Source organism: Notamacropus eugenii, chromosome X (assembly GCF_028372415.1).
Source record: "Notamacropus eugenii isolate mMacEug1 chromosome X, mMacEug1.pri_v2, whole genome shotgun sequence".
Taxonomy (NCBI): Eukaryota; Metazoa; Chordata; class Mammalia; order Diprotodontia; family Macropodidae; genus Notamacropus; species Notamacropus eugenii.
Window position 1 is genome coordinate 72,051,369 of NC_092879.1, and position 12,243 is coordinate 72,063,611.

At 47.3% G+C, this 12,243-nt stretch overlaps 1 protein-coding gene across 2 annotated transcripts in view; it reads left to right on the forward strand.

Moving 5' to 3' along the window:
* Positions 1-10,974, forward strand: part of GABRQ (gamma-aminobutyric acid type A receptor subunit theta) — a 63,373-nt gene extending 52,399 nt beyond the window's left edge. For both annotated transcript variants that reach the window (XM_072625872.1, XM_072625873.1), the window contains 5 exons: positions 4,291-4,373; positions 5,754-5,891; positions 8,640-8,792; positions 9,883-10,136; positions 10,579-10,974. In XM_072625872.1, the coding sequence (XP_072481973.1) occupies positions 4,291-4,373; positions 5,754-5,891; positions 8,640-8,792; positions 9,883-10,136; positions 10,579-10,926 (976 nt within the window). In that variant the 3' untranslated portion in view covers positions 10,927-10,974. The remainder of the gene's footprint in view (positions 1-4,290; positions 4,374-5,753; positions 5,892-8,639; positions 8,793-9,882; positions 10,137-10,578) is intronic.
* Positions 10,975-12,243: the final 1,269 nt, after the last annotated feature.

Genomic DNA, 12,243 nt, shown 5'->3' on the forward strand with positions numbered 1-12,243 from the left:
TCTGTTTTATTTTGTTTTCAGTTCCAAAATGTCTCCCTTGCACTTCCCCCTCCCCCTCCCATCGAGAAAGCAAGAAAAACAAAACCTGTTACAAATATGTATTCTCATGCAAAACAAATGCCCACATTAGTCATGTCCCCCCACTAAACAAAAGAAAAAGAAAAAAAAAGAAAATATGCTTAAATCTGCACTGAGTCCATCAACTCGCTATCTGGAGGTGGGTAGCAAGCATGATTCCTCATGAATCCTTTGGATTTGTGGTTAGTCATGGTGTTGCATCAGAGTTCCTATGTCTCTCAAAGTTGTTTTACTTTTCACTGTCTTTGCCAATGTATAAATTGTTTGCCTGGTTCTGCTCTCTTCACTTTGCATCAGTTCTTATGAGCGTTCTCAGGTTGTTCTGAAACCATCTCCTTTATCATTTCTCATAGTAAAAAAGTATCCCATCACCTTCGCGTACCATAGCTTGTTCAGCCATTCCTCAGCTGATGGGCAACTTCTCAGTTTCCAGTTGTTTGCCACAATGAAAAGAGGTGCTGTAAATACTCAGGCCACCATTTTGTCTTGCTCTTCACCAAGACTGATGAGCAAAGAGATCCTTCCTTCCAAGTGTTGCTGGAACAGCATATCTTCTCAACAAGCAGTAGCTTTTACCACAAAGAAGAGGCTTTTACAAAAGAAAAGAAAATTATTTTTTGCAGTGATAGCCATGAGATTTGGAGGGCAATGGACCCTTAGAGATCTGGATGAGGCCACTAATGAAGTTCACACCTCTCAAGTGATGCCAGAGCCAGTCTGGGATCCTTGGCCTGGGGAGTGCTGGAGCCCCCCACCTTCCATGTCACTCCCCTTCTTCCTCCTGAAGATAATAGGGTGCTACTGTACCAGATCTGGAAGAGATTTTTTGCTAGCACCATTCTCTCCACCCTCTGTGCCCTTCTTGTCTAGCACCATGCCATGCAGGTGCCCTGATAAAGATATTTGGCTACCAGAGGTCAGGGGAGGAGAGGGCAGACAGGAACAATGATACCCCTCTCTTGTATTCAGTGGTCTGAATTCTCCCTGTGGGTCCCAGTCCCCACCAAGGAGTGGAAATGCATTCCTTACTAATGATTCAAAGTCCTTTTTTCTGTCATCAGCTCTCTTCTGGCATACCTGGCTTGAGTCCCAAACCACTACACTTCCTCCAGAGCTCTGAGACCTCAAGTAAAGAGCCAAGTACATTATAGCCATTATAGGTGGCACAATGCATAGAGTGCTGGGTCTGGAGTCAGGAAGACTCCTCTTCCTAAATTCAAATCTGGCCTCAGATCCATACTATCTGTGTGACCCTGAGCAAGTCACTTAACCCTGCTTGCCTCTGTTTCCTCATCTGCAAAACGAGCTGAAGAAGAAAATGGCAAACCACTCCAATATCTTTGCCAAGAAAACCCCAAATGGAGTCACCAAGAGTCAGATATGACTGGAATGACTGAACTGCTACTACATTATAACCAAATGTCAACATCAACGTCCTCCAAATCCCAGTAGCCACCTGGAATGATAGTGCCACTGTACCAGCAAGACAAGAAGACAAGACACAGGCAATGAGGCTAACCCTGGGGGAGTTCTTGAAACATTTTCTCTGAGAAGAAGCATTCTCTTCTGAGAAGCTGGAAGATAAGAACATTCCCCTGAGAAGAATTCTGGTGGCCACTTTCAGCCCACAAGATCCAGCAAGTTGCCTACTACAGTGTTTGTTCCCTTCTAGGGATGAACCCCCTTCTAGAGATATTCTTTCTCACAGGTGGGGGCCATGAGGACTCTCTGCCCTGGCTAATCTGGAAGAGAAGGGCCATCCCATGGTGGAATGTCTCCCCCATCCTCCTTGTCTGGCATTACTTCAGAAGCAATGGTGACCAAGACATTGACTGCTCTCCCTCCCTGGGAAACCAAGATACATGGACTCCATTCATCACAATTTGATCATGGGTGACTTGGTTCCCCTCTCTGCACCTCCTTTCATTAGCCAAGCTCTAGTGGAAGCCCCTCTCCTTCCTCTCCCCCTTAAAGGGTTGTTTGTAATGTTGGAGCCAAAGGCAGGAAGGATGGAGGTGTGCATTTCCGTGTGTGTGTGTATGTGTGTGTGTGTGTGTGTGTGTGTGTGTGTGTGTGTGTAGGGAATGTGTATGTGTATGTGCTCATGTATGTGTGTGAGACGTGTCTCTCTAAATCTATTTATAGCACAGCAGGCAATGACAAAGAGTCTCCTCAAGGCTTCATCTCCCACAAACAGTCTTCCCAGACAGCCAAGAGATAAATTTAACACACAGCATTTCTTAAAGAGACAGTGAAGCAGTCTCTTCCTCTGACTCGTTGCCTGCCACCTCCCCACCTTGGGTTACCCTTTCTCTGAGGGTTCTCTCAACTTCCCTTTTTCTGCTCAGGCCTTGGCTTTTTGTCCTTGTGCTCCTCTACCCCCTCCTGCTTTATCCTGGGCCCATCTCTAAAACCACAGGGCTCAGCTCAGCTCCCAGTGAACATTTCACTGCTTTTCCCTGCTCCATAAACAAGTATGCCAGTTGATGAATGCTTTGGGGATTGCTAATTAAAGGGGGGAGGTGAACAGACACACACATGTGCACACACTATGCGAAATGGAAATTGAACTCAGTGAGGCTAGAAAGAGAAAATGGAGCTTTGAAGGGGATTGGGATGAAGAGGACAATGCAGACTGACACGGGGTGGGGAGCTGATGGGAATGATTACATAAAACATGATCAGGCTTTTTTATCCCACTCACTCCTCACTTCTCTCCCCCAATCTCTCTTCTCCTCCCAGGATCTACACTTCAGCCACATACACACCCCCACTTAGGACATAACCTAGACAATGGCCCAGCTACCCTTCATGTCCACCTATGCATAAACCTTCACTCTCTCTCCACTGCACATGCATGCTGGTAGCTCCAGGTATGTTCCCTAAGCTACCAAATAGCTGTGTGTAATCATACAGGCCTATCTACACACATACATACACACACCAGGACAACACATGTCACCTCCATTCTCATGACCTCAGACACTGGCAGCTGCATGGCCCAAGAGGGAGCTTCAGGGGTCCATGTAACCTTGGGGAGTCCTCTAACTTCTCTGTACCTCAGTTCCCCTGTGTGTAAAATCAGGGCGTTGGAGTAGATGACCTCCCAGGTTCCCACCAACTCTGCCAAGGAGCCTAGGAATTTGCAGCAAGTGTCTTGGTTCTGATGACTTTGGTCCCACGTTCCCAAAGACTAATGTCTCTCAGCCCTTCCCAGGGGCTCGCTTTTTTTGTTTTTAATCTTGGCAGATTTCTAGGTAATTTGTTGCACATATAATACTCTTTCCTTCCCCTCCACATCTTCAACTCATTAATCTTCTCACCAGATAGAGAGATTGAAAGACAGAGAGATGGATGGATGGATGGATGGATGGATGGATGGATGGATGGATGGATGGATGGATGGATGGATGGATGGTTGGATGTTTGGATGGTTGGATGGATGGATGGATGGATGGATGGATGGATGGATGGATAAATAAGACAGAGGAAAACAGAGAGAGACAGTGGTCTAGTGGCAAGAGCCCTGAACTTAGAGTCAGAAGACTTGGGTTCAAGTTCTGGCTGTCACTAGATTTGAAACCTTAGATATGTCATTTTCCCTCCAAGGGCCTTGGTTTCTCCATTTAAAGTGAGTGGAGTGGACTAGATTGTTCCTACAGCTGTAAAGCCTATGATCCTCTAAACTCTTAACAAAACTACTTTATCCACTGTCAGTAAATTGATACAAATCGTAAAAATAAGCATATTAAACCAAAAAAGGATAATAAAATGGGGGGAGTAGATTATGTCTAAGATCCCTTCTACCTTGAAAAACTCTGATGCAATGGAAGCAGAACCAGGTTTGAAGAAAATGGACCAGGGTTCTGGTTCTCTGGTCTACCATTTATTGGCTTTGCCATCTTGGCTATTTCATTTGACATCCTCCCAGGCCAACCTCAGTTTCCTCCTGTCTAAAATGAGAGGAATAGACCAGATGATCTCAAAAGGTTTCTTCTACCCCTGCTATCCTGGGAAATCAACAACTCCATGAATAAGCTCAGCCAGATTGAAATGTCTCACAATATTGAAACCACATGCCATGGAGGATGCATTTCCCTCCCTTCCCCTCCTGCCAGCCCCCTCCCCAAGTCTCCCTGGTTGCCAGGGAAACAACAGCCCCTCCTGCCACCTAGCCCTCATGTCTTTTTTCATGCTCTTTCCCCTGCCCAGAATCACCACTACTGCCGCCTGCATGATGGACCTGCGAAGATACCCCCTGGACCAGCAGAACTGCACCCTCGAAATTGAGAGTTGTACGTATTCCTCCTTTGTCCCTTGTCTTCCCTCTGCTCCAGTTTCTGTGAGTCACAAGAAGGAAGGAGCAATGGAGGGGCTTGGAGGCAGAATCTGCTTCCTCGTTGCTTTTCTTCCAAAGCCCCTGCCTCTAGATGCATGCTAGTCCACGTGATTTGGAGTCTCCAGCTGCCAGAGAGACCCTTGATCCTTCCTTCTTGGTGACTGATGAAACGCAATCAAAATCCTTTTTTAATTCCAACCATTCTCCGAATATATTACCTTTTTGCCTCCCATTCAAATGAACATAAGACAATGGAATTCTAACACAGGCATTGTCCAAAAACTTGATGCTCTATTTGTGAATGTGCATCTGACAAAAGTACTAGTTATGTACTTCAAAGGCTAGGATGAACAGTAAATTGTAAGGCTCAGCATGATTGGTAATGGAATGTAAATGAGATCCTGAAGGCACCAATGACTGATGTCATACTTGGTACCTCTTGGTATTTTGAGAATAGTTTATGACCAAGAAAACAGCAGAATAGGAATTATACACAATTCCCTACACTGTGATTTTGTTTATAATGAGACACTCTAGGGAAATTTACTGTTAAAACCAGTTTTTCTTTTGGTTCTCCATTACTTATAAGCCTCTCTCAGAATGTGGGAAGCAGAATTGACATCCTTAACATTTTTGTCTTTTGCCACTTAGAGAGTTTGAATTTAACTCTGGGTTTTTGAGCTGACTTCTTTGACTCTGAAAGGGTCACCTGAGGGAGGAGAGGCTAGTGACCTTTGGGAGCCTTAGAACAAAGGCTTCATCCTTTTCCATGCTTTTTCATTCATCTTGACTACAAATATTAGCCAAAGACTCAGGCGCAGACAGCTGAAAACATATTAGCCTGTACACCAACGCTGATCCCTTTGTACGTGAATAACACGGACAGGGGGGGCGGTGACCTCTCTGGAAGAGCAGCAAGGACTAGATTGAAGGAAGGAATTAGGGACAGGGGGTTGCACTGTGCTAATAAGAAGACTTATATGGGCAGCTGAGAACCCATTGAGAAATAAAATCCAAAGCACCCACAGATGTGTGTGACAGGATGATGGGGGTGGGGTTTGCCCCTGCTTAGCTCAGAAACTATCAAGTTGGCCCTTTGTCCACATGGCCCATAGAAGACTCCCCCTGGTGGCCCTCTGAAAGGGCTGCTGAGCACCTTTGTCTGTCCTAAGCTATGGAGTCCCTGCAAGTGGCTGAGGACCTGGAGGAAAGGAGACCCCTTTCTCAGGCTCCTGTCCCCAAGAGATACTTGCTAAGAAACGAGTGCAGTTGACTCTTGCAGGTCTATTTTGAAACTGACCCATCTCCCTGCTTCTGTTCCCCCTCCTCCTTCCAGATGGCTACACCGTTGATGACATTGTGTTCTACTGGCAAGGCAATGACTCAGCTGTGACTGGGATGGATACGTTGGAGCTGCCTCAGTTTACCATCATGGAACAAAGACTGGTTACCCGAGAAGTGGTGTTTACCACAGGTGGGCCCCGGAAACCCACATGCCAAACCACTAACTACCCTTCTCCTACCCTTTCTTATCTCTGCCTCTGTTTCTGTCTCTGCCTCTCTCTTGCTATGTCTATCTCTTTCCCTGTCTCTTTCTGCCTTGCCCTCTGCCTCTACATCTGTCTCTGTGCCACTATTTCTATCTCTTTCTCTCTTATCCTCTCTATCTCCTTTTCTCTTTCCTTCTCTTTCTCCGTCTCTCTGTCCCTCTCTGTCTGTGTGTGTCTGACTCTGACTCAACCTCTCCCTATACCGCTCTCCTTCTATTTCTTTATCACCCCTTCCTCCTCCCTCTCTATTCCCCTCTCCCCATCCCCTTACCTTCTTTGGACCGCCTTTGCTTTTTTCCTCTGTATCCCTAGTGCTTAGCACAGTGCTTGATACATCATGAGCGCTTAATAAACGCATTTTCATTCAGTCAGAACAGGCTCCATTTCTCTCCTACCCCCTCTCCTCTGTCTCCCTTGTCTGTGCGTCTCTTGATTTTCTCTCCCCCCTGCCCCAGCCTAAGTGCTCCTGGGAGGGTGGTCTGGAGGAGGAGGCTTCTCTTCCTCCCCTCTTTGCACCCTCACCCCTACCTCACAGAATCAATATGTACCAGGGCCTCAGAGGGAGCTCAGCCCAGAGAGGTCTTCAAGGAACCACACCTCACCTGTCTGCCTGATAACCTCTACTCTGTAACAGCGGCTCATGGGGCAACTGAACTGCCCATATCCTGACTGAAGGATTTCCCCCTTCAGATGGTCCTCAGAAGTCAAGCAAGAAAAACAAGACAAATCAGAGTTAGGGAATTTAGTGCTGAAGTGACAGCTCCATGTCCAGGGAGACAGATTCCAAGTCCAGACTGGCTGCCAGAATTGAAAGGGACTCCACCTTAGTGGTCACCTAGTTCAGCACGTCTCTTCTTGGGTCACAGCACCTAGCTAGTTGACATACAGACCATGGAAAAGCTTCATTTTGCCCAATTCAGAGCACTAAGATGTATACTTGTGTAACCTTGGGGAGATCGCCTCCCCACTCTAGGCCTCAGTTTCCTCATGTATAAAATAAGAGGGTTAGACTTGATGGCCCTGGGACCCTTCCAGCCCAGAATCCTCTAGTTAGTTGTAAAAAAAAAAAAAAAAACTGGCCCAGGATGCAGGGCTCCATCAGTTGGTGCCTGCCTATGTATCTCATTTTCAGTCACATGGAATTCTCTTCCCCACCAGCACCCAGCCCTGGAAGCAGCTGCCCCTGTGCCCAATAGCCTAGACTTCCACTGGGCTTTCCTCTTCTTTTCTAAGAGCATGCCACTAGCTTTTATTTTTATCATAGCATTTCATAATTGAGTTTGTATTTGCTCCTAAGAAGCAAGCTAGCAGCTTAGAGGGGCTAGTGGCTATCATTTGGGTGAGTCTGAGTTTCTGGGGGTCTTGTCCCAGTCTCAAGCTGATGAGCTGAGGAATAAGACAAAAGGTTCCCCAAGTCCAACTATATGCCAGAACCAAGTCCAAGTTAAAGGAATGATTTCTCACTAGAGGCCTTGGAAACAATCAAGCTCTTCACCAAGCTTGATGAAATGATCTCTGTCCTGTCCATACTCTGATCCCTAGGAATATTTAGAGGAACTCTAACGGGATAGAGAGGTCTCAGTCACTTCCTAGCTCTATGGCCCTGAACACCTCACTCCCCCTGAACCTTGGTTTCTCCTCCTGTAAAAGAGGGGGAAATAACCGTACCTCCCGGGATTGTCATGAAGAAATCACCATAAACCTTAACATTCTCCAAAAGCAAGAGTTATTGTTGAAAGGCACCTTTATTACCAGGGGGCCCTCTCCTCTTCCACAGGCCATTCATGTGCCTTTCCTATTGGCCTTCCCTCCCCTGTACCAACAGTTTGGTTCATTATTAACCAGTGTGACAAAGACAGTTGAGCTCCTGCCTGCTGGGGACCTGGCTTGGTGACCCCAATGTATAGCCCATGTAGCAGCCATCAGATTATAGTGAGCTGAGTGCATATTGGCCAGGTGGTAGTGGCCTGGCATTGACAATGCCTCCAGAAAGGCCTGGTTTGCTGATAAATGGGCATTAGCACTCATAGTCACTCCCTTATATGCCCGCCTCTTTATACTCCTCCCTAAAAATTCGATTCAATTCAACAAGCATTTAGTAAAGAGTCTACTGTGTGCCAGGCACTATGCTAGGCCCTAGGAATACAAAGTCAAAAATGAAAACAGCCTCTGCCATCAAGGAGCTTACATTCCGCTGGGGTGGGGGTGGGGGTAAGAGGGGAGTGGCATATACACAAATAAGTCAATGACCGCAGAATTTGGCAGGGCACAACTGGGGAGATCAGGACAGGTCTCACATAGGAGGGGACATCTAAACTGACCCTTGAGGGAAGTTGCGGGGGCGGGGTGGGGGGGGGTGGGGGGGGTGGGAAATGTTTCAAGAGGCAAAGGCAGGATGCCCTGCAGGGTAGTATATGGAAAAGCCCTGGGGCAGGGGAGGGAATCCCACTGGGAACACAGAGTGTGTGAAGGAGAGTAATATAGTTAACAAGACTGGGAAGATAGATTAGAAACACAATTGTGATAAGCTTTAAATGCCAAAGAGAGGCATTTGTCATTGAGCCTAGATGCAGTAGGGCCTCACTGGCGCGTTCCCCATTCCCATTATCTTAGTAGCATTGGCATCAACTACCAGATAACAGGAATGGCCGGCTGGGGTGTCTCCTCCTTAGGTTCATACCTGCGCTTGTCACTGAGTTTCCGGATCAAGAGAAACATCGGCTACTTCATCCTCCAGACTTATATGCCCTCTGTCCTCATCACCATCCTGTCCTGGGTCTCCTTCTGGATCAATTATGATGCTTCTGCTGCCAGGGTGGCACTAGGTAAGTCTCTGCCTCTGGAGTAATCACCAGGATTGCAGCCATTTTTCAAGGCTACAGAACAGGAGAGGTGGCCTTTGAGATTACACTTCTCGCCACCTTCCCCACACACCCCCTCCAAGGAAGAGATCTTTAGACACCTGCCCTGGCACAGGCTGTGAGGAGCTATTCTGAACATGATGGCACCCATGGGGGCAATGTGGACAGAGCTCAGGAAGACAACAGACTCCACCCATCCCGTGCTATTCAGTAGGGGTGGAGAGTCAAGAATCCTGGTCTGGAATTGGAGCACATAGGTTCAAATCCCAACTCTGCTCCTTACCTTAAACAAGTCCCTTCCTCTGTCTGGGTCTTGGTTGCCTCTTCTATAAAATGAGGGGGTTAGACTAGGTGCCTTCCAAGGTTCCTTCCAACTCTAGACCTACGATGCTGTGATCATTAAAATAAAACTACCTCCTGGGAAAAAATAATCCATAAAACCTTCTGAAAAACCTGAAACCTGGCCCAAGGTAAGCCTGGGGAAGGTGCTACAGGAAAAGGCTGAATAGAGATGGAGGGATGCTGAAGACAAACTTGGTCTCCTTTGCAACAGGACTGAGAGCCAACTGAGTCCTTACACTCCTAGACCCACATGCAGGAACACCCTCCACCCTCACTCCAGTATCCTACTGCCCAGGCAGTTTAAAAAAAATGGATATGAATAGAAGTAACCTTTATGAGTGCCACCTATTTTGACATCAGTCATTTTGCAGGGAGGCAGTTGGGATTAAGTGACTTGCCCAGGGTTACACAGCTAGTAAGTGTCGGATTTGAACTCAGGTCCCCCTGACTCTAAGGCCAGTGCTCTATCCACTGTGCCATCTAGCTGCCCTGACATCAGGGTCATTTCTGACAATATTTCCCTCACCTTGGAATTGACCTCTCCCTTTAACTAAGAGGCCTCTCTTGCTTCTCTTGCAGCCTACTTGATTCTAATTTGTTGCACATGTAGCAGTCTGTGGCCTTATCCACAGACAGACCCCAACACCTGAGTTTTCTCTAGGTCCTCTTTTTTTCAAGTCCTCTGACATGTTTGGTGCTATATTGTTTGCAGGTGTAACTACAGTGCTCACCATGACCACCATCAACACTCACCTGCGGGAGACCCTTCCCAAGATCCCATATGTCAAGGCAATCGACGTCTATCTCATGGGATGCTTTGTCTTTGTGTTTCTGGCTCTTCTGGAATATGCCTTTGTTAACTACATCTTCTTTGGACGTGGTCCCAGCGAGCAGAGCAGGCAGGCCCAGGCTGGCAAACGTTCTGAGTCCCAGGGAAAGCGAGGCAAAGGGCGCAGAGGACCCCAGGTTGGTCATCCTCTTCCACACTGAATAGATCCAGAACCCCTCTCTCAGGGATTTCAAAGTTCTAGAGCTTCCCCAGACTGAGCCTGAAAGGATGTCCTAGCCTAGGTGTGAGAAGTAACTCTCCACTATTTCCTTTGGGGTTAGGATTGCAGGGTCTACTCAAGCTTCTAGAAATCATCCGGGGATGATGGCACCTCTGAATTGGGTTCAGAGAAGCTCTAAGATAGCCGAAAGAGACTTGGCCCTCTGGGTCCTCCCAAAAGGCCATCAAATGTAAGGATCCATTGCTTCAGGTCTTTTCCGAAACCTTGTGGGGAGAGCTCCTCATATGAACTTCTACACTGTCAGTCATTGATCACCTGCCAAGAAGTCACCCAAATTGCCTGCTCAGGTTCCCTCTCTGAAACTAACAACCTTGTTGCTGCTTTTGTCCCCCTCCCAGGTGGATGCCCATGGAAACATTGCCATGAGTGTTCTGGAAATAACCAATGAGATGGAGGAATCCGAAGCTGGCAGTTCTGGAGTATCCTTCAACATCTCTGGGCTTCAACTGCGCAGGGGAGCGACTTCTCGGGCTGCCCTTAACCAGCCAATGGAGCCAGCCATCAGCCCTATTGGAGGTCGCCGCCGCCACCACCGTGGTGGCCGCCTCCGCCGGCGCTCCCCCAAGCTGAAGCTCAGAATGCCCACCTTGAATGATGTCAGCGTGGTTGATAAGTGGTCTCGGCTTGTCTTTCCGGTCACCTTTGCCTTCTTCAACCTCTTTTACTGGCTATACTATGTCAATTAAGTCCCTGTGGCCTCTCGGGAAAGATAATCGGGCAGTATGACCCGGGCGCTGTGGTCTTTTTCACTTTGCTTTTCCTTTAGGTTCCTTCTTCCATTATTTGGTTCATTAGTTTGGTTCTAGACTTCTCTACTCTTTTCAGCACATTGCAAATAGCAGGTGTGCCAAGATAGGGAGAGGAGGAAGAAAGGGTGTGTGGAGTTGGGAGAGACTAGTGCCTCTATTTTGCTTTGTGCTGAAAGTCTTTCACTTTCTAAAAATGCCAGAACCAAGCCAACAAGCACAAAAAAGCCCCCAAACGTGCCACAAAAAAAGCCCCCAAACGTGCTCACCACAGAGCACCAGCTCCAGTTTGAGTGGGGGAATAAGTGTGAAGGATGGGAGGGGCTGATTCTGTTGGGCCCTAACCCCCATTCAGACTCATGATCACTCCTGAGTTCTTTTCTTTCTTTGATACTGTTCATTTCAGTTCCATCTCACTTCTCACCCAGTCTAGGATGGACTCCCTACCCCTGAGATAAGAAAATGTATCTTATTGTGTGAGAGTTTGGCTCTTGCTCCTTCCCCTTCTCCTGGCTCAGAATTTTGGTGAAGTAAGTGATATAGACAATGAAAATCTTACTGGTTGAGCTGGGGAAGGCTGAGGTGAGTAGTGTTAATGCTGGCCATGTATTGGCAACTTGGAGGAATGGGTGGGGAAATAGGAGCCAATGGAGGGCATGTAGCTGAACAGACACAAATGGGAAGGACCTTTTCCACCTTTGGGCATTCAGGTTGGTTTTTGACTGTATGTATATGTATGTTCAAGTACATGGCTTTGCAACAAGAATCAAAAAGGAAGGCATTACAGTGAGCTTTTCAGGGGGGTTTGGGAGGTGCTGGGGAACCTAGGGGAAAGCTAAGGAAAAGTTATGTATTTTGTTTGCTTGTCATTCTCTGTTGGGGAAGAGTTGGGTCTGTTGTGTCTGTGCTGGCTCTGGGATACTCAAGGTTACGGACTCCATCCATCTCATCCATCCATGGCTACCCAGCCCTATGGAACACAGAAAGGGATGTGGGAACATATATCCTCTTAAACTGTTGGCAGATGGAAAGCTGGATACTGCCACCTCTTCTTGAACATTGTTTTAGTCAGGATTTGGCTTCACCTGGCCTTTGCTGAGTTGATCCCTGCTGTGGTACCGCACACATAGTAGGCACTTGTTAAATGAATGAATGTTTCAGAGATCAACTCTAAGGACCAGAGTGAGGGAAGCTCTGACTTTTCCAGCACATTCAGGTTAAGAAAAATTCATGGGCCTTGAAAATAAGCTCGTTTTT